Source organism: Lontra canadensis, unplaced genomic scaffold, assembly GCF_010015895.1.
Source record: "Lontra canadensis isolate GAN:19392208 unplaced genomic scaffold, GSC_riverotter_1.0 scaffold12, whole genome shotgun sequence".
Classification (NCBI taxonomy): Eukaryota; Metazoa; Chordata; class Mammalia; order Carnivora; family Mustelidae; genus Lontra; species Lontra canadensis.
The window spans coordinates 28,121,334-28,147,770 of record NW_022631006.1 but is presented as its reverse complement, the minus strand read 5'-3'; the positions used below and the strand labels follow the sequence as shown (position 1 = coordinate 28,147,770).

General features: G+C 36.0%; 1 protein-coding gene across 1 annotated transcript; it reads left to right on the top strand.

Annotated features, from left to right (window-relative positions):
- Positions 1–13,339: 13,339 nt before the first annotated feature.
- Positions 13,340–14,784, top strand: LOC116867456 (olfactory receptor 4K1-like). Its single transcript, XM_032857086.1, has 2 exons — positions 13,340–13,343; positions 13,820–14,784. The coding sequence occupies exons 1-2, from the start codon at positions 13,340–13,342 to the stop codon at positions 14,782–14,784; spliced, it is 969 nt and encodes a 322-aa protein (XP_032712977.1).
- The last annotated feature ends 11,653 nt before the right edge of the window (positions 14,785–26,437 follow it).

Here is a 26,437-nt window from a genome sequence, read left to right as displayed (position 1 = left end):
AGATCACCATGAGGTAATCCTGAATGGGAATAAAGAGCCTCTACTGGATCACAACACCATGCCAATTACTTTTGCTAATGATATTCTAATCTACATAAAATGCTACTCATGTTACTAAACTTGTAATTCCCTTCAATTGAATACATGACATTTTTATACCTTGCACTCAAAATGTATAAGTAAACTGAGCTTTTGATACTTTCAACTTAATTATACTTTTCCATATATTGACATAGTAAAAAGAAATGTGTCTTGCAACATAGATTTTACCTCATTAATGTATATTTGTTAGCTTATCTTTTCTTTCTGTATTGAATATTTTGGTAATTTATAATTTGGTTATATATACAGTTGATGCCTGAACAACATGGGTTTGAACTGTATGGGTCCACTTATATGTGGATTTTTTTTTTAATAAATACAGTATAATACTGTAAGTGTATTTTTCTCTTCCTAATGATTTTCTTAATATTTTTCTTGACCTTACTTTATTGTAAGAATATAGTATACAATATATATAACATAAAAAATATGTGCTAATTGATTGTTCATGTTCTCAGTAAGGCTTCCAATCAACAGTAGGCTATTAATAGTTAAATTTGGGGACAGCTGAAAGTTATACTTGGATTTTCTACTTTGTGGGGAGTTGGTGTCTCTAATACCTGCATTGTTCAAGGATCAAGTGTATTTGGTTATGTATCATCTTTCTCATCTCAATTTTTCTGTTTTCCTCTAGATGATTTAATATGCATTTATACTCATTATAAAGCATTTTCTAGATATTTACTGTTATCAGCAGCATCTGCAGACCTTCCTTGAAGTACAATGGAGTTGCTTCCTGACAAACCCACTGTAAGCTGAAAATGCATTTATTTTACTTTTTAAAAATATTTATTTGACAGACAGAGATCACAAGTAGGCAGAGAAGCAGGCAGAGAGAGAGGAGGAAGCAGGCTCCCCGCTGAGCAGAGAGCCTGATGCGGGGCTCGATTCCAGGACCCTGGGATCATGACCTGAGCCGAAAGCAGAGGTTTTAACCCACTGAGCCACCCAGGTGCCCCTGAAAATGCATTTAATACATCTAACCTATTGAACATCATAGTTTAGCCTAGACTACCTTAAATGTGCTTAGAACACTTACGTTAGCCTAAAACTGTGAAAAACCATCTAACAGAAAGCCTATTTTAGGATTAGCCTACAACTGGGCAAAATCATCTAACACAAAGCCCATTTTATAATAAAGTATTCAAATCTCAAGTAATTTATTGAATACTCTACTGAAAATGAACAACAGAATGCTTGTATGGATACAAAATGGTAGTAAGTATATTGGTTGTTTATCCTCATATTATTTGGCTGACTGGGAACTGTGGGTGCCCAGCATCATGCAACAGTATCATGCCACATATCATTAGCCCAGGATATGATCAAAATTCAAAATTCAAAGTACAGATTCCACTGAATGCTTATCACTTTCACATCATCAAAAAGTCAAAAAAGTTATAAGTCAAACCATCATAAGTTGAGAAATGTCTATCTTTTTTCCAAGTTTACTTATTTTAAGTAGAAATAATTGGTTATAATGAATTCTTCATTATTCACAGAAAAAGTTTAAAAGTTCCATGTGTACCTAAAGTATGCTGATGCGCAAAGTGACCAGAATTATTTGATGACCAAATCTGAAATCTATCCTTTCGTATCTTTTGTAAACCAGAAGAGGGAAAGTAAAATTTGTGTATATCTAATAATAAATATTTAAAAATCTATTATTAGTATTTCATTCGTTAGCCAAATTTTTCTTATGTACTTCTCCCTGTGATTTACATCATGAAAAAGGCCTTGTAACAGGAAGACTGAATGTATTCTAACACTGAAGAAAATAATTGCTTAACATAAAACAGAAAGTTTGTAATTATCTTCATTCTGGATTCAGTATTTCACCTGTAATACAGAAGTTAGTGGCTATATGCATAGAATTTAACTCTGCATGCTAAATCCTAGTGCAGAGTTTCAGATATAGACACACAGTCTTTTTAGACCATGATAATGCTTATAAACTTTAAGTTTCTTAGAAATTCAGACTTTTTGGTTCATTCATACAATGTCAAATATGATAATGATCTTTTATACTTGACTACTTTTTATATATTTTTACACAGTGTCAAAAACTTTAAAAATACACAATAAACATTAATGCAGTCATGATGTTCTTGATACCATTTTTTTTCTTTTTAAATCTCGCTTGCTGGTGAAAATGGGGGGTAATGATAGCACTCTTAAAAAATCAAGTCATTTTGCTGCTCTGATCCTCAACTGGGAGAGAAAGTCTATGGCACAAGGGGAAAATGGAGAAGAGGGGGAAAAGAACAGCAGCAGGAGGAGGAGGGAAATTAGAATTTAATGAGTGGCTATTTGACTTGCTCAATTCTTTATATTGCCAGAGACACATTCTTCCATTTTCACATTCTTCACTATTAGATCTACTTGGGTTTTGAGTGATCAGGCATAACCTATCACATCAAGTTTGACCAAAAAATCCTAAAGTCATAAAGTTAAAAAAAAAAGATTGATAAATCTGACAACATAATTTTCCACAGAGGTTTTATTTTGTTGTTGTTGTTTTAAAAGCCTATTATAAAATTAAAAATAAAACTATGTGAAAAGCAGGATTATTTGTAGGGGTTATATCTTTAATTTGTAAAGAACTCTTTAAAGCCAGTAAGTAAGTGCCCATAAGGCAGGAGAAAAATTAGCAAAGTATATGAATAGGGAATTAATTACTAATGTAATGAAAGTGATTCTTGGACATATTAATAAACAAATAAACAGTAAAACTATCTTATGAAAAAATACAAATATAAGTATAGCAAAATTCTTTTGTTTACCTATGTGATTGGCAAAGATCCAAGAGTCTGATAGTATAACATGTTGACAAGACCAATAAAACATGAACCTCAAATCTCAAACCCTCCCAAGAAAAAAGAAACCTCAAGTATTGTTATTAAATCTCTAAATTGGTAATATATATGAAGGAAAATATAAATATCTATTAAAATTTAAAACTTTGAATTGGTAATTATACTTCTAGCATTTTATCTTACAGATATACCCACACACATGTAAAACCAAATATGGACTTAATATGTATTACAAGCACTGATTTTAAGAACAAAAGATTTTATTTTTAATTTTTTTTTTAGATTTTATTTATTTATTTGACAGAGATCACAAGCAGGCAGAGAGGTAGGCAGAGAGAGAGGGGGAAGCAGGCTCCCCGCTGAGCAGAGAGCCCGATGTAGGGCTCGATCCCAGAATCCTGGGATCATGACCTGAGCCGAAGGCAAAGGCTTAACCCGCTGAGCCACCCAGGTGCCCCAAGAACAAAATATTTTAAAAATCTAAATATAAAAATCTAAATGTCAATCAATGTAGACTTCTAAAATATATTATTGGTACATCAATAAAATAGAATGCTGCCCAGCTATTAAAAATAACTAGAGACCATCTTATGCTGTATTCTAGTTATAAGGAAAAGGAGTGGCCCAGATTAAAGGAGGGCTAGAGAGCACTTCATCATGGACTTTTGGCATAGGAAGGGTTGTTAGAGATAATTTAACCCAGACTCTTTATTTTTCACTAAGGATATTCAAGCCCAGAGAATATAAATGACCTCCAAACAATTTAATAACAGATATCTAGATATGGATGCTTAAGTATTTATATAATAATTATTTAAAGACTTTTTCCCCTTGTAATGCAATAGATTGTGTTTTGTATTTTGATTGTATAGTCCAAGAAAAATACACTCTCATAAGCTAATATAGCTCTGATCCAGGTGGTATTCCTCGCTTAAATACTCTTGGGGGAAGAATAAGAGTAAACCAACACCCATCATGATTGGTTTCATTCTATTTAGCATATATTCAGTCACATCCTCCATTGACCAAAACAAAGCTTTAGTTTTGACAACACATGTAGAATGGATCTAAACTAACAGTGGCTACTTTTTGCATGTCTAGTAAGTGCCAACAACTGTCAGTGTCACATTTGATCACAGTAGTGTTATATGGTAGGCAGTGTTATATTTTATCTATACTTTATAGATGATAAAACTGAGGCTAAGTGGGAGGCAATATTTTAATATCTGTATATCTAACAGCCACTTCCTATGCATTATAACACCATAAGTAAAAGGCTTGAAGTTGAGACCTTGCCCTCTTCCCTTAATGATTTCTAAAGACTTGCTCTGAGATCAACAAAATTGTAGCAGCAATTAGAAATCTATAAACCAGAAAGGGGCTCTGAAAGCTAAAATAGATATCATAAAGTCTAAACACTATATTCTTTACTAGAAGAGGCTATCTTAAGTTGTCAGTCTGTTACCAAGTTTAAATATTTAAATTGTTAAAGACATTTTGTTAAAAATTCAAGTAAGACAAAATATTATAAAGCAAAGGTACTGCCTCCACTCCACTCTCCACACCATTTTCAGAAGTAACTGCCAAAATTTTTACACTATCCTTCAAGAGGTTTACCATGGATTTTTGTATCCATTCATTTATATGCAACATACAAAATCAGTTTTTGTGTGTTTTTTTCCTTTTTGTGTAAATGAAAGAGTATTTTCTTTCTGTTTGTTGCTTAACAATGTGCCGTAGAATGGCCAATTATAGATCTGCACAAATCTTTTTCAATCCTCCATAGTATTCTATAATTTATTGATCTACTCCCTTATTTATAGACATTTATTTTTTCCTTTTCTTTTTGTTATTGCAAACACTGCTACAGTGGACATAGCATATATGCAAAGATATGTGCATTTTAAATCTTATTAGCCACTATCAAATCACCCCCTAAATGAAGTATACCAATTTACACACCTAGCAGTAGCATATGAAGGCACCCATTGCCTCCCATTCCTGACAAAATTAAATACTGCAATTGTGGTAGCCAATCTCCAATGATCTGAATATCCTGGCTTTCATGCTTTTCTTTTGTCCCTTCCATACCAAGTTAGAGCCGACTTGTGTGTCCCACAGAATATGGTAAAAGTGACCACAAGGAGGTATTCTGAGATCTGATCATAGAAAACTTTGTTCTCTTTACACGGCTTACTCTGGAGGAAGTCACTTCCTATATCATGGGGACACTCAAGTAAGTCTATGGAGAGGAATGGAGGCCTCTTTCCAAGCTCCAGCACCAACTCCCAGCCAGAGAAGTGTATCATTCAGTCCCAGCCAAGCCTTTCATTGTAGCTTTATGAGAATGAGACACCCTAAGCTGGAACTGCCCAGTCAAACCATTACCGAATGCTTAGCACACAGAAACCATAAAAGATAATAAGTATTTTTTAATTGAAATATAAGTGGCACAAAATATTACATTAGCTTCAAGTGTACAACATGGTCAACAACTCTGTTATGGTATGCTCACTAGTAGTGTAGCTACCCCCTATAACCATACAGTGCTATTACAATACTATTTACTATACTACAGATGTACCTTTTATCCCCATGACTTATTCATTCCATAACCAGAATCCTGTACCTCCTACACCCCTTCACTCATTATGCCCATCCCCTCACCTCATCTGCCTCTGGCAACCATCAGTTTATTCTTTGTATTCATTAATATGTTTCTGCTTTTTGTTTACTCATTTATTTTTTTAGACTCCACATGTAAGTGAAATCATATAGTATTTGACTTTCTTTTATTGCACTTAGCACAATACCCTCTAAATCCATCCATGTTGTTGCAAATGGCAATATTTTTTTCAGACAAAGAAAGTACTACAGCATTATATATGTACAAACAGGAAATATCTCCACAAAGTATTATTTATCAGAAAAATCAGCATGTAGAGTCATGTACAAAGCGTGTTACCACTTGTGTTTAATGATATAAATGCAGGAGATGTTATATATTTATATTTATTTATAAATTATCTCTATCTATCTATATATCTCTAAATTATCTTTGGAAATATCAAAGAAACTCGTAAAGGATGCTGCCTTTTAGGAGAGAAAATGGATTCCCTGCAATGGGAGATGAGGGTTGGACAGATATAACTGAACAGATTCAGAGGTTTTTAAAGATAAGCCTATCGATTGGCTGCATTTGAAGGTAAGGGAGAATCAGCATTGACTCTCAGATTTCTTGCTTAGGGGACTAGCAGGAAGATAATATACTTCAAGAGGAGTTTATTCACTAATTTTTAAAATATTCATTATGTATAAAATATGGGGAAGATGACGATTAAGTATTGTACATAATGGACTTGAAGTGGATATATTCAGTATGTAATTGGATATGGAGTACAGAGAAAACATGCTATTTAATATCATAACTATTTCTAGCACCTTCTTCTCACATTGGGATGATATAATTACCAAAGGCCTTTTATTTAGTGAAGTACCTTGGCAGGCCACTTTTCTGCAAGTTTTTCTAAGTTTTGAGCAGGCAGCTAAAATAAGAGATAAATGGGAATAGTTTTAATAGAATGATGAAATCTGAGATAATTTTAGAATACGTCAAGAAGTATACAAATTAAGGTCACAAAAGGAAATAGAAAGCACACTTGGCAGAGATTTTTAATATAACATACAATATAGAGAAGTCCTGGCAGAATTAAATGAGAAATTCAGGAACTAGCAGCAGGAACTTTTGCCACCCTTAGCCTGAAGCACAAAAGAAGGGGATGAAACTAGTAAGAGCTGGAGCCATTAAGGGGACAATAGGATATTGAGTAGTCAAGGATATAACTACTGCTAGAATTTTAGTGATGTGGCAAGAAGTAGAAGAAAATGGTATCAAACTGTTCCAAAATTTATTGATTGAAATTAACAAGCATTTTAAAAATAAACAAATAAAACAGCAAGCATTTTATATTAGCTCACAAACCCAGTGGGTTCTTTCTCTGGTGTGGGTCAGCATATATAATCTCTGCTATATTGTCTGGTAAGTCTGGAAATTGGAAGATCAACAATGACCTCACTCACATATTTGGTGGTTGGCAAGTTGGCAGTAGGAGCTAGCTGACTATCAGCCAAAGGCACCTCAGTTTTCTCTACATGGCCTCTCATTTGTGAGATGCAATGCAGCCTCCTGGACAGAACAAGACACATGGCCAAGTCCAGAATTGGTTTAGAATAGTACTCAGAATAAAAAGGAAGAAACTATTGACTTATGAATGAATCTCAAAGGCATTATGTTCGGTTAAAAAAAAAAGCCAATATATAGAGGAAACACATATGATCCCATTTATGTGATATTCTCAAAACAACAAAGCTTAATAACAGTTCTTAAAAATAAAAAGTAACCATCTCATGGGCAATTACCTATTCAGTTATTCACTGAATCAATAATATTATTTGGGCATTTACCACTTGCTAAGTTATGTGCCAAATTTAACAGTGGTCTGAGAGATTCAGTTCTTGCATGCATGGAGCCTATAATCTTGGGGTAGAGAGGACAAACAAATAACAACATGTACACAAACAAACATAAGTAAAAATTAAAACTGTAATGAGTGTTATGAGTGGGAGCAAATAATGTTGCAAGATGAAAAAAATTCAAAATTAGGAGGAGTATATAGAGATGGAAGGGTATGCAGATAAATCTGCTCCGTAGAATGATATTTCATCTGATACTTTAAAAATGAGGATACAGCAGTACTTGGGTGGCTCAGCTGGCTAAGCGTCTGCCTTCAACTCAGATCATGATCTCAGGGTCCTGAAACTGAGTCTCATATCAGGCTCCCTGCTCAGTGGGGAGCCTGCTTTTCCCTCTCCCTCTGCTGTCCCTCACTGCTTGTGCTCTCTTGCTCATGTTCTCTAATAAATACACAATTTTTTTTTTTTATTTGACAGAGATCACAAGTAGGCAGAGAGGCAGGCAGAGAGGGGGAAGCAGGCTCGCTGCCGAGCAGAGAGCCTGATGCGGGGCTCGATCCCAGGACCCCGAGATCATGACCTGAGCTGAAGGCAGAGGCTTTAAACCACTGAGCCACCCAGGCGCCCCTACACAATTTTTTTTTTTTAAAATGAGGATATAGAACATGAAGAGCCAGAGAAAAAAGTATTCAGATAGAAGAAAGAGAAAGCAAAACTCACTGATATGAAAAGGAGTATTCCAGGAAATGAAAGCATAGGTTTAGTGACTGAGCAGAGTGAGAAAACATGAGGTTGAAATGTAAAATGACACACACTCGGCAAGGGCACTGATTTTATTTCTAGAGCAATGGAATGCATTCACCATTTTAAAGTTGTATGACCAATTCTGATTTTATTTTTAAAGATCAGTCTAGAGAAATGACTGGAAAATATCAATGGTACAAGGCAGAGACTATTAGAAGCCCTTTGAGACACTTAATGGGAAAAGAAAATAAAGATTTAGACAGGGAGTTAAGATGGAAATAATTTGATAAATTGGGAATATTTGGGGGGAAGGTAAAGCAGGGTTTAGAAAGGGAATAAGGAAAGGGAAGGAGCTAAATATTTGACTAGAATCACAGGGCACAGAAGTGCCATTAGCTGGCATGAGGCAGAGTAAAGGACAAATAGGTTTGGAAACAGAAGAACTGAAATACCTATGAAACCTTAAAGAGAAGATGTCAAGAAGGAATTTAGTCTACTAGTCAAGAACTCAGAGAAGTCAAGGCTCTTCAGACTCACCAAATTTTCTGGGCATTTATTCTGTTTCTCAACATTAACTATTTTCTTTCTGTCACCTGCTCGTCTCTGTAGACCTTTTCAGCCCTTCTAACTGCTCTTAGGTATCTTTCCAATGTCCAAAAGGAAGCTAGGTTATAGTTCTATCCACTTATGTCCAACTAAGCTTTCTTTCTGATTCTAATGTATGGTTAGGTACTGAGCAATGACAACCAAAAAAATTTGGGGGTTTTGGTGGCATACTGTATAGCACGGAGTTTTAAAAAAACTTTATTATAAATATTTCTGTGAAAAGAAAGAAATGAAGGATTAGAGAAAACAAAATTCCAATTCTCCTAGGCCCATTGCCAGATTTACATTTTCCCAAGCTTGTGACCTAGTACTTATGGGCACAGTCACTCTAAACAGTGGAAAGCCACATGGAGAGGGGAGCCTAGGTGGCTCAGTTGGTTAAGTGTCCAACTCCTGGTTTCAGGTCAGGTCATGACTGTCAAGCTGTGTTGGGGGCTCCATGCTGGGGTGGAATCTGCTCTTAATTCTCTCTTTCCCTCTCCTTCTCCCTCTGCCCCACACCCACCCCCTCTTTCCCTAAAAAAAAAAAAGTATAGAAAAAGGAAGCCACATGGAGAGAGAAAGATTATTAAATGAGAGTGAATGTAGCTGCTGCAAGCTTCTGGGTCACTAAATGCCCCCCTTGTGATATATGCCTCATGTGTAATTATGGGCAACATTTTAAAAATCCGTTCCGTCTTGTTATTGGGAAAAGCATCTGAAATTGTGTTAATAACTCCCACAGCAAGATGACTTCACTTCACAGAGGAAGTTCTTTCATTAGCTATTGTAATCCATGGTACTGGTTATCCAAGATGTATGGGTGTGTGGTATGATACTTAAACATTTGTTTTTTGGGGTCTTTGTGACTCAGTCTTTATAAAAATGTTTGGAGGTTTCTCTTCTTCAACCTGTTATTACTCCCCTAGAATTTCTCTCATAATTGGTATGTGGAAGTTAATCACATCAGGTAAAAAATTAAGTTTACGTGTCATCATTCAGAAAGTTAAAGGGATTGTGGGTTAAAGTGATTACTAGAATTAAGACAACAAGGGCTCTTGGGCATAAGAATTTGGAGTCTGTTTATGAAATTCTAAATCAAACACAGTATCAAACCATCTGATTATTTTTACTGCTAACACAGGTGATGGATTGAGACGCCCAGGTAAAGGTGGGCATACTGATACATAAATCTGAAAGAATAGAGATGAGGATAGAGAATAGAATGGGACATAAAACTGTCATTGTAACGACCAGGTAGACTTCCTCTGATAGATTCTCAGTGATCAGACCTCTTAATTAAGTGACATATAGGTGTGTTTTGAATACACCTGTGACACTAACTTTACTGCTAGGATTTAGCTCTTTCTGCTGTGTAGGGTAATAATAGTACTTCCTTTGGAGCACTGTTGTAAGAAGAAATGAGATAATGGATGAAGTATTTAGCATGGTGCTTTGTATGAAGTTGACTAAGAAAATTCTGGTTGTTATGATTAACAGATGCTCTTTCCTCCCAGCATTTTACAAGTACAGAATGCTATATATATCTATATTTTTATTGAGAACATTTTCCAGCTTCTATTCTTTTGCACTCTCTTATATGGTATATATTTATGGAATTATTAGTCATGTAATAATGTAAGGCAACTAAATCAAGTCTGACATATCCAAAAGCCTTTATCCAATTTAATTACTTATATACAGAGACAAGAAGATAATTTCCTCGTATAAATACGGTTATCTTTATTGTGAAACTATCTTCTTTCTCCTCCATGTCTTTCATCAGCTCTTTCGTATCTCAGATGATGATATATGCCTCATTATTCTTTGGTCTTTTAAAATCTCCTAGATTATTAATCTGCTCGGAAGCAGGTATTTTTCTGTTTAGACTGGCTTTACCAAGTAGAGGTAAAACTTTATTATCTGCTTTTTAATACAATAGTATGCTCACTCAACTAAAAGTTACCACTTCATAGTTTATATACCTCTTTCAAATGTATGCTGCAACAAAGTTCAAAGAGTTGTGGTGAACTGCACAAAGGCATGAATCCTCTCAGTTGTGATCATTATTATATCTGCAGGCCTATAGAATGCTTGACACGTATCATAGCAGGTGCTCAATAAGTGGGAATTAATGAACAAACACTATTATAAAGAGTTAGTGTGGAGCCAGGAACTAAGTCCAGATTTTCTGATCTCAAACAAGTGCTATTAATATTTTACTGTAGAAATTTTCACATTCTGTCTTCCTATGAAGACTGGCTGATATCATAACTGTGAATAAAAATATGATTATCTCTTAATATGGAAAAAATACTTTTAGGATGGTTTTAGAGAAAGTCTGCCTATAAATCTAGAACTAAACCAAGTCAATTCAATACAACTAACTAGACATAAACAGGGATGGCTTAAGATCAGAAAACTTTGTTTTAATACATTTTTAAAGATTTTATTTATTTATTTGTCAGGGAGAGAGAGAGAGAGAGACAGCACAAGCAGGCAGAGTGGCAGGCAGAGGCAGAGAGAGAAGGAGGTTCCCTGCCAAGCAGAGAACATGATGTGGGGCTTGATTCCAGGACCCTGGGATCATGACCTGAGCCAAAGGCAGCCACTTAACCAACTGAGCCACCCAGGCATCCCTTTATTTTAAATCATTTCTCACTTGGCAAACTCTTGTCAGGTCTTTATACACAGAGAAATAATACAGAAAAGTTTCAACAGGCATAAGAGTCTATGGGGGTATTATTAAAACAGTAATTAGCAAGTTTTATATTATTTTTTATATTTATATTTTAAATGGACTCAATATTTGAAAATCATGCCATAAATAAATAAATAAATAATCTCAACTAGTTGTCACTAAGTGTTACACAGGAAGGTCTTCCCAGCTTGATATCTGGGTATGAGCTTCATTTCAAAGGATTTATTCTGGAAATCACAGATCATTTCAATTTTATTTTGAATGATAAAATTAGCATATTCATACAAGAATATATAAAATTGCCTTTCAAATCTACTTATAGATTACATATATATGGAGATATAAAATTTGTAAAGCAATTTTTGTAATATCCACATTTCATTCTAGAAAATAAAAAGGTTAGTTTAAAATGCATGCCTTTATTGTAAGACTGAATTTATAGTTCCTGAAAACTGTAGATGTATTCAAGCTTATGACATAGAATACCGTTCAGAAAAGATAATTATGCATTTGTCAATTCCATAATAAGGTTAAAAGCCAATGTCCCATTCATTTAATTTCTAATAAAACTGACAAAATTATACTGACATTTCCCAAGAGAATGCTTATTTCATCTAAATAAGTTTTTGCACATGCTTGCTATCATGCTCTTAGTATCAAGGCTTGCTCTTAATTTCCCACAATATTTGAGAAAATATAACCCACCTAGTGAAGCTTTTTCTGACCACCTGGTTAGTCCATATATCTTTGTTCTACTTAATTTTTTCCATAGCACTTATCACTAACTGACATAAATGTATATGTTATTTATTTTTAATAGCTTCTGTCATCTCTTTTATCCCCTTTAGAACACCAGCTACATGAAGGTTGAACACTTTTTCTTTTCTTTTCTTTTTTTTTTCATTGCTTTGTCTCCAGAGTCTATAAAAGTTCATGGTACAGAGAAGGCAACCTATAGCATTTATTGAATGAATTCATTACATCAATTACACTATTTGGTAGGCTTTGGAAAAATACTTTTGTTATTGTGATAGTAACATCATTAGAGAAAGAAGAGGTTATAAAATCAGCAGCAAACATAAGTAGTACAAATATAAATTAAATAAGCAAACATGCTAGTTAAAATTGCTTTCGGTCTCATATTTGATGAGCAGGTAGCTAGTCAGACTATTTTTAGTACTGAATTCAACTATCTAAAAGAAAAATCACATTGAAAAAAGTAAATAGTACAGCTGTGATACTAAGAGACTATTGTTTTGCCTGTTTATCCATTTGTTTTGTTTTTCTCAGTCTGATTTATTTCACACAGCATAATTCCCTCTTATGCCCATGCATGTTGTCACAAATGGCAAGATCTCATCCTATTTGTGGCTGAGTAATATTCCATTGTGTGTGAAGTGTGTGTGTGTGTGTGTCTGTGTATCATCTTTATAAATTCTTCTGTTGATGGATAATTTTTTTCACTGAAATTTTATTTCTTTGGTTACCAGTGAGGTTGATCATTTCTTCAAATGGCTATTGGCTATTTGTAGTTCTCCTTCTGTGATACTTGTTTGCATCCATTTCCCATTTTCATAAAATAATAATTTTTTATTTAAAAGAATATATGTTTCTGAGGTTCTGGGAAGATAATTTTTCACTGCTAAATCATAAAGTTCATTGCTATAAAACTTAATTGTTTTAATATAGAATAGTGAACAATCTGTTGCTCACACTAATTTGACCTGTTACAAATTAACTTTCTTCTCTCTTATAACTACAGATATCTCAAATACATGGCCACATCACACTCCTTTCTCTTTATCATTTACTAAAGTAACTGGGCTGATTTCCACCTCTTTATACTTGGCCTAACTTTTCTCTCCCTTCACGATTCTGTAAAGGACACCAGGCTCATTTTCTGCAATTTATAATCTGAATGCGTAAGTACAATGTTTGTGTCTTTAAAGGTATTACGGGGATCTTGCACACTTCTACAAAAACACTTTACAACACAAAGGCAAATACTCAACTTCTTCCTTCCTTCCATATTGATTTATGTGTTAGATAACTATCTCTGTCTTTCCCTCCCTCCTTCTTCCTCTCTCTCTCCCCCTCATGCCAATTCATTAAGTGCAAAAGTAAAGAACAATTCATAAATTATGTAAATAATCACAGAGAAAATAACAACTCATAATAATGTGAATAATCATTGTCCTATACTCACTATATTATTTCTATAATTATTAGAACTGAAGCATCTACTCCATTTGCAAAGTGGTGAAATGCTTATCCTTACCCTTTTTTAAATTTTTAAAAAAAATTTTTAATAAACATATAATGTATTTTTAGCCCCAGAGGTATAGGTCTGTGAATCACAGGTTTCCTTATTCTTTTTAATTATCTGTGTTTCTTGCAGATAACTTCAGCAGCCCAGAGTCAGTTAATGGATGGAGCAATAAATCAGTGGTTACTGAATTCATTTTGTTGGGCCTGTCTAGTTCTTGGGACATCCAACTCTTCCTTTTCTTTATCTTTTCGGTGTTTTATGGAGCTGCAGTGTTGGGAAACATCCTTATCATCCTCACAGTAATTATAGACTCTCGCTTACATTCCCCAATGTATTTTCTTCTTAGCAATCTCTCCTTTATTGATGTGTGTCAGGCTACATTTGCCACTCCCAAAATGATTGCAGACTTCCTCAATGAACACAAGACCATCACCTTCCAGGGATGCATGTCACAAATATTTTTCTTGCATGTTTTTGGGGGTAGTGAGATGGTGCTTCTTGTTGCCATGGCCTATGATAGATACATTGCTATATGCAAACCTCTGCACTACATGACCATCATGAGCCAAAGGGTGTGCACTGTTTTAGTGGGGGTCTCCTGGACCACTGGCATCCTACACTCAGCCAGCCACCTGGCATTCACTGTCAATCTTCCTTTCTGTGGACCCAATAAGGTAGATAATTTCTTTTGTGACCTTCCCCTTGTGATCAAGCTTGCCTGCTTAGACACGTATGTTTTAGAGATCCTGGTGCTCACCAATAGTGGCCTGCTCTCGCTTATCTGCTTCCTCCTTTTGCTCATTTCTTACATTATTATCCTTGCTACTGTCCACCACCAAGCCTCTGGTGGCATGTCCAAGGCGTTTTCCACCCTGTCTGCCCACATTACTGTTGTGGTTCTGTTCTTTGGTCCATTAATCTTCATTTATATTTGGCCCTTTGAAAGCTTCCCAATTGATAAATTTATTTCTGTGTTTTTTACTGTCTTTACTCCTGTCCTTAACCCCATTATCTATACATTGAGGAATAAAGATGTAAAGGAAGCCATGAAAAAGCTAAGGAACCGACATGTGGGTTCCAAGGAAGTCTTTTAGACAACTGTGAAGCTGTAACACAAACCCATACTTAATGTCCTTTGCAAAGCACATGTATGGTTTTATTGTTGTGTTTCTGTCACAATTAGTCTTTTGCTACTAGAGGACCTTCATCTGGTGAGCTAAAGCTGGTAAATGCTGTGCAAAATCTCATATGATACTAGTTCTAATACTCTAAGGCTCATCTCATCTTCCCTGAAACAATCAACTATATATATTAAAATTCCTGAGTAGTTTTTTCCCCCTTATATAGGCATTGTTTTAAAAAGCATCCTGTAGCATTTATTTTTCTCAAATTTTAAATGCAACTTGAGGAGGATCCTACCATATCATGGAAAGAATAGAAGAAGGAAGGTGAGCATGATTGATTCAGTCCCTTATTAGTCACAGAATCATCCCTGCATCACTGATTCCATGCCATGAGGAGTTTACTCAATTTAAGTCAGCTTTAAGTTCAAATCTGTGGTTTTTGAACTGAAGATATGATTATGGTTTTGTTTTTACTACTTAGAACAGATTGTAAGTCCCTCAGACCATTATTGTTCTTGTTCTTACCATATGTGTCCATTTGCGAAAAGTTTAACAGGCTAGCATATGCAGTAAGTGCCCTAAGGAGAATACAAGCACACAGAGCATTGATTTCCAGGTAAATTCTACTGTTGTTTCATACAAACAAGGCAATTTGGATGATGGAATAGGAAGCCAGTGGAAAACTAGATGGTCCAGATCTAGGTCTGGACCTAGATTTTTATGAGTCCTTGTACTCTGTAGTTTTCATATTTAGTTTTCCGTGTTTGAGGTTACTTCATTGGATTTTACCTAAATAAACGGACACTGATCAAAAACAGTTTGTAAGAATATTAAAATAAGTGGTTACAGGTATTACAAAAGAGGCAAAAGTCATAATCCCATGTTCAATAAAAGCTTTCAAATCAATCAAGATAGGTATAAAAATGTTTGTTAGCAATTAGGTAATAAAGGCAAGTAGGATATAATAGACATAAAACATATACTGAGTTAATCTCAGTGTGTTAAAGTTCAGTTCAGTTTTGTTTAACTTAAAGCATCCCCCTGCAATTTTTTAAATTAAGTATGCCAGGTATTATGGACACAAAAAGATTAAGGAACATTTCCAGTCTCATGGAAATGACTGAATATTAATGAAGCAGAGATCCACAAAAGTTTTGAATGACAAAGGACTTATTCTGTATAAGGGTTATAGAATGATACAGCTAGGATAGGAGATTTAGCTGGCCAGTCACGAAAACACCTCATAATTGACATTAACTTAATGAATTGTTTCAGTGGCTCCTCTTATTTATCTATACATTCAGGACTACATACAATCTTTTTGTAGATGTGTTAATGTTTCTCATTAGTTTAAAATTAAGACACACCACTCCAGGAATCATTTTAATCAAGAGCTGGCATATGTTTTCCTCTCCATTATGTGTACTTAGAGAACTTAACTCTCAAATGACAACCTTATTTCATCATCTAAAAGGTTATAAGTCAAATATCACAAGCAAATTTAAAGAAAAATATACAGGGGTGCCTGGGTGGCTCAGTCAGTTAAATGTCTGCTTTTGGCTCAGGTCATGATCCTGGGATCAAGACCTCAATCAGGCTCCTTGCTCAGTGGGGAGTCTGCTTTTCCCTCTCCCCCTCTGTCCCAGTCCCCTCACTCATGCTCTCTTTCTCTCTCATATAAATAAATACAATCTTTAAAAAAAGAAAAATATACAAATGGCAAACAAAAAAAATACTCAATCTAACAGGTAATAAAATATGAATTAAGACAAGAGAGATGTGCCATATCCCCTATTAAACTGGTAAAGATAAAACAAAAGAATAATACTAAACAGGACTGAAAATTTGGAAATATGGAAGTTCTATTTGGTCAAAAATTACTGAACAACTTTTAGAAAGCAATTTGGTACCTTTACCAAAATATGCTTGTATTCAAGACCCAGTAGTTTTACTTCTAAGGGTCCTTCTCTTGAGTAATTTATCTCCTTATTCTCAAGCACAAAATTTGATATGTTTATGTTGGGCATCATGAACTCTAGGAAATAGAATCCCCATGAAGACTTTGTTAAGGCAAGTCATAAATAAGAAGATAATTTGTAACTCCTGTCATGCATAAGAGTGCCATCTGAAAACAGAGTCAGTTCCTTTTACCCTTATTGGGAGAACATTCCTCCACTCATTCAATGAAGCCAGAATAACCTCGTTTCCAAAATTTTACAAGTATGATATAATAAGGGAAAATTTAGTCCAATGTCACTCAAAAACAAAGTTACAGGGAGGATCCTGGGGAAATGGCAGAGTAAGAGGATCCTAAGCTTACCTCCTCCCACAGATACACCTAAGTAGCAGCCACCTCAGTGTAACTAATCCAGAAAATGAACTGAAGACTGCTAGAACAGACTCTTCACAGTTCACAGAGAGGTGGTCACATCTAAATATGCTAGGAAGGGCAGAGCCCTGATCAGGAACCAAACTCAACAGTGAGACTAACCATGAGAAAGAGGGACACCACAAGGATAGAGAAGAGAGAGGAAAAGACTCAACACCAAGCACTCTAGACATGGGTGACCTGCATTGAGAAGACTAAGCCCCATAACTTTTGGTTTTGAAAACCAGAGGCTTAACTTTGCAAGTTACTACAATCAGTAGGGCCTAACAGAAAGAACTTTAAAAATCAGTAGGCCTGGCTCTGGGAGAGCCAGAGGGTGATAGGAAACTATGTCCATGTCCTTAAAGAGTCAGTATATACCAAACAAAGTAGTAGTTTGAAAAACACCTGGGATATAGGGAAGGTTATTTATTTACTAATCTCAGAAAGCATGCTAGAGGGGCAGGGATCTTTAGACGTCTTCTCCAAGAAGAAAAGAGCTAAAGGGTGCCATTTCTCTTTCCCATTCCCCCAGCCTAGATCCAGACACCTGCTGAGATTAGAAAAACACTTCCCATGAAACTTGCTAATACTATGTGCCCCACCTTCTTGTTCTTTTGCAGATCTACCCCATCCAACACACCCACTCACAGGAGCCCCTGCAGGTGGCTCTGGCAAGCCCTCATCCTTCAAGCAGCCCTATTAGGCAATGGCACATACCTTGCTGACACTGAGCACTGAACTCCCATTTTCTCCTATAAGTGGCCATTTGAACTCATTCTGTTCAGGAGTCCATCCAAAGTGACCCCTTATGGCTCTGTGAGCAACCCCAGCAGTGGCCAGGACCACTCCAAAGTGACTCATGCCCTGGAAAGAGGGGAAGATAACCATAGACACCAGTTTGACTGCTGGCTCAGTAGTGGGCTTGGAAAAGATATTTGATCTGACTGCCAGCCTCATCCACCAAGAAAAATCTCACAGGAAGTAGCATAAGAAGAGAGCCCTACAGTTAGGGGGTCACTGTAGCCCCAACAGACAAAATAGGGGCAGACATCGGTCCTGCCTTGCAGGCCCCATCTACCAATGAAAGCTTCTCAGGGGATAACATAGGTAGAGTGCCCTGCAATCGACTGCTACTACAGTTCCAGCAAAGGGACTGAAGGAAGGCACCTGGTCTGACCCAACTACAAGCCCAAGGCAGCCTCAGATGGGTCCTTTAACAGCACAGAAAGGAAATCCAGGTCATAACAGGCAAACTGGACCATTGCAGTCAATGGGACTAAAGGCAAATGTGGCTCAACCACGATAGGAGAGCATAGCATACAAAACACATAGTAGGCAAACCTGAAGCACCAGGTTCTGGTGAACAGGATACAATGGACTATAAGGCACTCTAGGACTTCTACATAAGGCCACTATACTGAAGATTAGGAAATATAGTTGATTTTCCTAATACAGAGTGCATTTTCCTAATGCAGAGAGTGAGACAAAAGGAGAAGAAAGAGGAAGAAATATGTCCAAAATGAAAGACAAGGACAAAACCACAGCATAAGAACTAAATTAAACAGAGATAAGTGATATGCCTGATGTAAAGCTACTTACTAGACTTGAGGAAAAAGTGGAGGATTTTAGCAAGACCTTCAACAAAGAGATAGAATATATCTAAAAAGAACCAGCTAGAGATAAAGAACTCAATAACTGAAATCAGAAATATACTGGAAGGAATAAACAGTAAACTAGAGGAAGTAGAAGAGGTGAGCTAGAGGACAGAGTAATGGTAAGCAACCAAGCTCAACAAGAAAAAGTAAAAAACAAGATTAAGATAATTCAATGACATCGTCGAGTAATAACATTCACATTACAGAGATTCCAGAAGAAGACAGAGCAAAGGGGGAAGAAAATTTGTTTGAAGAAATAATAGCTGAAAACTTCCTAATCCATAGAAAGAACAGACATCCATCCAAGAGGTACAGAGAACCTGTAACAAAATCAACCCAAGGAGGTCCACATCAAGACACATAATACTTAAAATAACAAAAAGTACTGATAAAGAGAGAATTTGAAAAGCAGTAAAGAAAAGAAAACAGTTACATAGAAGAGAACTCCCATAAATCTATTAGCTGATTTTCCAGCAAAAACTTTGAAGGCCAGAGGCAGTGGCATAACAGATTCAAAGTAGTGAAAAGAAAACAACAACAAAAACAAACAAAAAACAAAAACAAGAAACCCCCACCTTGGAACCAAGAATATTCTATGTAGCAAGGCTGTCATTCATAATAGGAGAGACACAGTTTCCCAAACATAAGTTAAAGGAATGTCTAAGCCTTACAAGAAACATTAAATTGAATCCTAGGGGAGGAAAGGAAAAGCCATAATCTTGAATAAGAACATAAGAAAAGGAAAACAATTTCACAAGTACATATAAAATATAACAAAAGTGGTAGATTAATCACTGTAAAACTAATACAGAGGTTAAAGAATGAAAGGTATAAAATCAATTATATCTAAAAAAATCAGTCAAGGAATTGACAAAATAAAAGGATGTAAAGTATGATGTCATATACATAAAACATGGCAGGGGAATAAAATTTAGTACTTTCAGAAAGATTTGAATTTAAGCAAAACTTGACCTAATACAGACTATTATAGACATAGGATGTTATATATCAGCCTCATGGTAAGTACAAATCAAAACCTCTAACAGATATGCAAAAAATAAAGACAAAGGAATCCAAGTAGATCACTAAAAAAAGCCAGCACACCCCAAGGAAAAAGAGCAAGAGAAGAAAGGAACAGAGGAGAGCTACAAAAACAATTGTAAAAATAAGTTATGAAATGGAAATAAGTATATATCTATCAATAATCATTTGGAATATAATGGACTAAATGTTTGAATCAAAAGACAAGCAGACTGAATAGTTAAAAAAGGAAAACATATGTATGTGTTGCTTATGAAAGATTCATCTACAATTTAAAGAGACATGCATACAGAAAGTGAAGGGATATAAAAACACACTTGCAAATGAAACCAAGAAGAAAATTTATATTGAACAAAATAGACTAAAACAAAGAATGTAATGAGACAAGGAAGGACAGACACTACAGAATCATAAAGGTACAACCCAAGAAGAAGATACAATTGTGAATATGCATCAAACATGGGAGCACCCAAATACATAAAGCAATTATTAACAGACATAAAGGAAGAAATCAGTAGTAATACAATAATAACATGGCACTTTAAAACCCCATTTACATCATCCAGGCAGAAAAATCAATAATGAAACAGTGGACTTTGAGTGACATCTTGGACCAAATGGATCTAATAGATATATTCAGAACATTCCATCCAAAAACAGTGAAATATATACTCTTTTCAAGTGCACAGAGAACAGCCTCCTGAAGATCACATATTAAGCCACAAAACAAGTCTCAAAAAAATTCAAAATGAGTGAACTCATATCGTGGATATTTTGTGACCACAACCTTTGAAACTAGAAATCAATCATAAGAAAAAATATGGAGAGAACACAAATACATGAAGGTTAAAAAACATGATACTAAACAATGAATGGATAAACCAAAAAATCAAAGGGTATATCAGAAAAGACATGGAGAAAAATAAAAATCAAAACACAATGGTCCAATATCTTTGGGATGCAGCAAAAGCTGTTCTAAAAGGGAAGATTATAGCAATAGAAGCCTACATCAAAAAGCAAGAAAAGTCTCAAATAAACAAGCTAACTATACATCTAGAGGAGCTAGAAAAAGAAGAACAAAGCCCAAAGAGTAAAAGGAAGGAAAGATTAAGGCAGAAATAAGTGAAACAAAGACTAAAAAAAAAAAAAATAGGATTAGTAAATAAAGACAGGAACTAGTTTTCTGAAGAGGTCAACCAAATTGCTAAAGTATTAATCAGACTCATTCTGAAAAGAGACAGAGAGACAGAGAGACACAGAGGGAAGGGGAGGGAGAACCCACATAAATAAGATCAGAAATGACAGATCAGAAATGACACCACAGACAAAGGATTATAAAAGAATATTATGAAAAATTATATGCCAAAAAACTGGACCACCCAGAAGAAACATACAAATTCTTAGAAACATATAACCTCTCAAAACTGAATCAGGAAAAAAAAAAATTCTGAACAGACCAATTACTAGCAATGAAATTGAATCAGTAACTTAAAAACTCAAAAAAAAAAAAAAATCCAGGACCAGATGGATTCATAGGTGAATTTTACCAAACATTTAAAAAGAATAATACCTATTCTCCTCAAAACATTCAAAAACAGAAGAGAAAGAAAACCTTCCATATTCATTCTATGAGCTAGTATTACCAAAATCAGATAAAGTTCCCCCACCAGAAAAAGAACTAAAGACCAATATCCCTGATGAAGTTAGATGCAGAAATTCTCAATAAAATATTTACAAACCAAATGCAACAATACATTAAAAAAATGATTCGGGTGCCTGAGTGGCTCAGTGGGTTTGGCCTCTGCCTTCGGCTCAGGTCATGATCACAGGGTCCTGGGATCGAGCCCCACATCAGGCTCTCTGCTCAGCAGGGAGCCTGCTTCCCCCCCTCTCTGCCTGCCTCTCTGCCTATTTGTGATCTCTGTCTGTCAAATAAATAAATAAAATCTTTAAAAAAAAATGATTCACCACAATCAAGTGGGATTTATTCCTGGGATGTTTAATATTCACAATATGATGTGAGGTTTAAGCCATAACAATAAGGATGGTTTAATATTCACAAATCAATAATGCATTTGACAAGGTACAACATCCATTCATTACAAAAATGCTCAAAAAAGTAGGGTTGGAGGGAATATAGCTCAACATCATAAACATCATATATGAAAACCCCACAATGGGGAAACACTGAGAGTTTTTTCTCTATAGTCAGAAACATGACAGGAATGTCCACACTCACTTTTATTCAACATGACACAGGAAGTCCTAGCCCCAGCAATCAGATAAGAAAAAGAAACAAAAGGCACCTAAACTGGTAAGGAAGAAGTAAAACTTTAACTATTTGCAGATGACTTGGTAATTATATATAGAAAACCTGAAAGGCACCAAAAACAAAACAAAACAAAACAAAACAAAGCAAAACAAACAAAACTACTAAAACTGATAAATTAATTCAGTAAGGTTAAAGGATACAAAACTATGTACAGAAATCTTATGCATCCCTATACATAACAATGAAGAAACAGAAAGAGAAATTAAGAAACCAGTCCCATTTATAATTGCACCCCCAAAAATAAAATACTTAGGAATAAACTTAACCACACAGGTGAAAGACTTGTACTCTGAAAGCTTTCAGAAAACATAAAACACTGATGATAGACACTGAAGACAACACAAAGAAGTGGAAAGACATTACATGTTCATGGATTGGAAGAACAAATATTGTTAAAAAGTCTATACTACTCAAAGCAATCCACATATTTAATGCAACCCTTATTAAATTACCAACAGCATTTTTTTCACAGAAGTAGAACAAATGACCCTATAATTTCTATGGAACCACAAAAGACCCCAAATAGCCAAAGCATTGAAAAAGAAGAGGACTGGAGGTATCACAATCCCAGATTTAAAGATATACTATAAAGCTGTAGTAATCAAAACAGTATGGTACTGGCACAGAAGCAGACATATAGACCAATAGCACAAAATAGAGAGCCTGGGAATAAACTCACACTTGTGTGGTCAATTAATCTTTGACAAAGGAGAAGAATGTACAATGGAAACAAGACAGTCTCTTCAATAAATGGTATTGGGAAAACTGGACAGCTACATGCAAATGAAACTGGACCACCTTCTTATACCATACACAAAAATACTGAAGGAGAGAAGATATTTGCAAATGATATATCTGATAAGGGTTGATACTGAAAACATATAAAGAACTGGAGGGAGAGAAGATAAGGATCCTAGGCTCAGCTCCTCCCACAAACACAACTAAGTAACTATTAAATCATCCTAAACAGACCACAAATCAACCTAAAAGGGAGAAGAGACTCCACAACTAAAGGGAGATAAGCTACACTGAAGAAGGTAGGAAGTGCGGAGACTTGAGGAAAAACAAAATTTTGTGAGTTCTTGCAACTAGCGGAGCTTGGAGACTAGACTTTGAAATGTCTATTGGCTTGGCTGGGATCGAGCCCTGAAGACACTCCCCAACTCTTAGAAAGAAGGCAGGCAAATGACCTGGAGGAAGATGGTGTGGAAACAGGGATCTGAAGAACACCTGGAGCACACAGGAGATTATTCACTCTTCTAGGAGTCTGTCCCTGAGTGGCAATATGCAAGAAGATGCCTCTCTGGGACCAATGGAATTTCCTTCCCTGCCCCTCAGCATAAATGCAGAGCCACCTGAACAGGGCAGCTCAGACCCAAAACCAGCTGCCCAGCCCACTTGCACCCAGTCCCACGTCCCTGCACTCTGCCACAACTGCCCATTTCAATGAAGTTTGCTTCAGTCCCAATGCAGGGGAACCCTCCACCAGAGGACCAGTACAGGTTCCTGCCCAACCATGTCCCTAAAGCCTGGAGTTTTAAAAGTCAACAGGCTTGGCTGGGATAGAACCAGGAGGGTACTGTACTACTCATGGAGAGAAGGAAGGCAAACAACCCAGGAGTAGACAGTGAAACAGTATGGAAACAGCGATTTGAAGAGCGCCAAGGGCACACAGAAGGGAGATTATTTGCTCTTAGAGTGTTCCTGAGAGGCAGCATTCATGTAAATATCTCTCTGAACAAAAGAGCTGCCCAGCACCATTCCTGTCCCCTGCCCCTCAGAATAAACACAGACTCCGCTGCAGTTAGCAACAAAGAGCCCAAATTGGCTTCCTAACCTGCTTACACCAGGTTGCGCACCCTGTACTCTGGCCGTATTGCCCTTCTCTGTCAAGCCTACCTCAATTCCACTGCAGTTACTCCTTCCCCAGAGGACCAGCAGAACCTCTGCCCACACCATGTGTCTGGATCAGGGAGTTCTGAAGGGCTTCATTTCTAGTGGAAGTATTAAGTCTCATATAACAAGCAGACCAGAGCATACTTCATTAAAACTTGCCACATTCTGGCCAACGACCAACATTTCCCAGAGAAGGCAAGAGGAGCCTCTGTAGACTACTGGCCTGAAGGACAGAACAGCTGAAACACAACAGCAAAGCACACATAGCACACACCAGAGACATTCGCTGAAGCACCAGTTCCTGGACACTATATGATCTCTTCTTTATACAGCCACAGGAAACATAACAGGCTTTTCTAACACAGAGAGGAAGGCAGAGACTTAGACAAAATGCTGAGATGGAAACTTTCATCCCGAATGAAATAGTAAGATAAGGTCATGGCCAGAGATCTCAGTGAAACAGATGTAACATGCTGGATGAAGAATTTAAAACAACAATCATAAGGATACTCACTGGGCTTGAGAAAAAGATGTAAGAGTTAAGGGAAGGCCTTACTGTAGAGATAAAAATAATTAAGAAACAGAAATGAAAAGTGGAAAAAATGAGATTGGAAACAGGCTTGATGCAATGAACACAAGGCTGGAAGAAGCAGAGGAATGAATAAATGATATCACTTCTATATAAAAGACAAAAGAATGGACAATAATAAAGCTGAACAAGAGAGAGAAAGAATTATAGAACACAAACACAGACTTAGGGAACTCAGTGACTCCATCAAATACAGTAACATTTGTATTATAGGAGTCCCAGAGGAAGAAGAGGGAGGAAAGGGGGCAGAAAATTTATTTGAAGAAATAATAGCTTGAAACTTCCCTATCTGGGAAAGGAAACAGACTTCCAGATTTAGGAGGCACAGGAACTCCCATCAAAATTAGCAAAAGCAGGCCAACACCAAGACATGTTGTAATTAAATTTGAAAAATACAGTGATAAAAACATCTTAAAAACAGCAAGACAAAAGAAGTCCCTAACTTACAAGAGAAGACCCATTAAGCTAGCTGGAGATTTCTCAACAGAAACTTGGCAAGCCAGAAGGATGTGGCATGACATTTTCAAAGTGCTGAATGGGAAAAATATGTAGCCAAGAATACTCTATCCAGCAAGACCGTCATTCTGTCTCAGAAAAGGAGAGATAAGGAATATTCCAAACAAACAAAAAACTAAAGGAGTTCGTGACCACCAAGCCACCCCTGCAAAAATTATTAAAGGAAACTCTTCAAGTGGAAAGGAGAGATCAAAGTCACAAAGACCAGGAAGAAAAAGAAAATCTCTGGAAACAGCAACAGAACAATAAAATGGAACTAAATACATATATACCAATAATTACTGTGAATATAAATGGGACTAAATGCTCTAATAAAAAATGTAATAAAAAAAATAAGGTCCATCTATATGGTGCCTTTAAAAGACTAATTTTAGACCTAAAGACACCTACAGAAGAAAAGTGAGGTGATGAAGAAATTTTTATAATGTGAATGGATGTCAAAAGAAAGCAGGAGTAGCAATAGTTATATCAGACAAACGAGACTTTAAATCAAAGACTGCAAATATGACATGAAGAAGGGCAATGTATCATAATAAAGGGGACTATCCCAAAAGAGGATCTATCAATTGTAAATATTTATGCCCTCAACATGGGTGCACCCAAATATATAAAACAATTAAGAACAAACATAAAGGAACTCACTGGTAATAACACAATAATATGCGGGAACTTTAATAGCCATCTTCCATCAATGGACAGATCATCTAAGCAGAAAATCAATAAGGCAACAATGGCTTTGAATGACACACTGGACCAACGGACTTAACAGATACATAATTAGAAGATTTCATCCTATAGCAGCAAAATACACATTCTTTTCAAGTGCATATGGGATATTCTCCAGAATAGATCACAATAGGTCATAAGGCAGATCTCAATAAGTACAAAAGTATTGAGATAATACCATGCATACATTCAGACCACAACAGTATGAAACTTGAAGTCAATTAAAAGAAAAACATTTGGAAAGACCACAAATACATGGAAGTTAAATAACATACTACTAGGCCCAAGATGGCAGTGGGGTAAGAGATATAATTTTGGTCTGGCCCCAGGAATTTGGCTAAATAGCTATCAAATCATTCTGAACACCTGCAAACTCAACTGGAGAGCAAAGAAAAGAATGGCAGCAACTCTATGAACAGAAGAGTGAGGTCTTTCTGGAAGGTAGGCTATGCAGAAAAGTGAATCTGAGGTGATATATGGGAAGATAGATTGCAGGG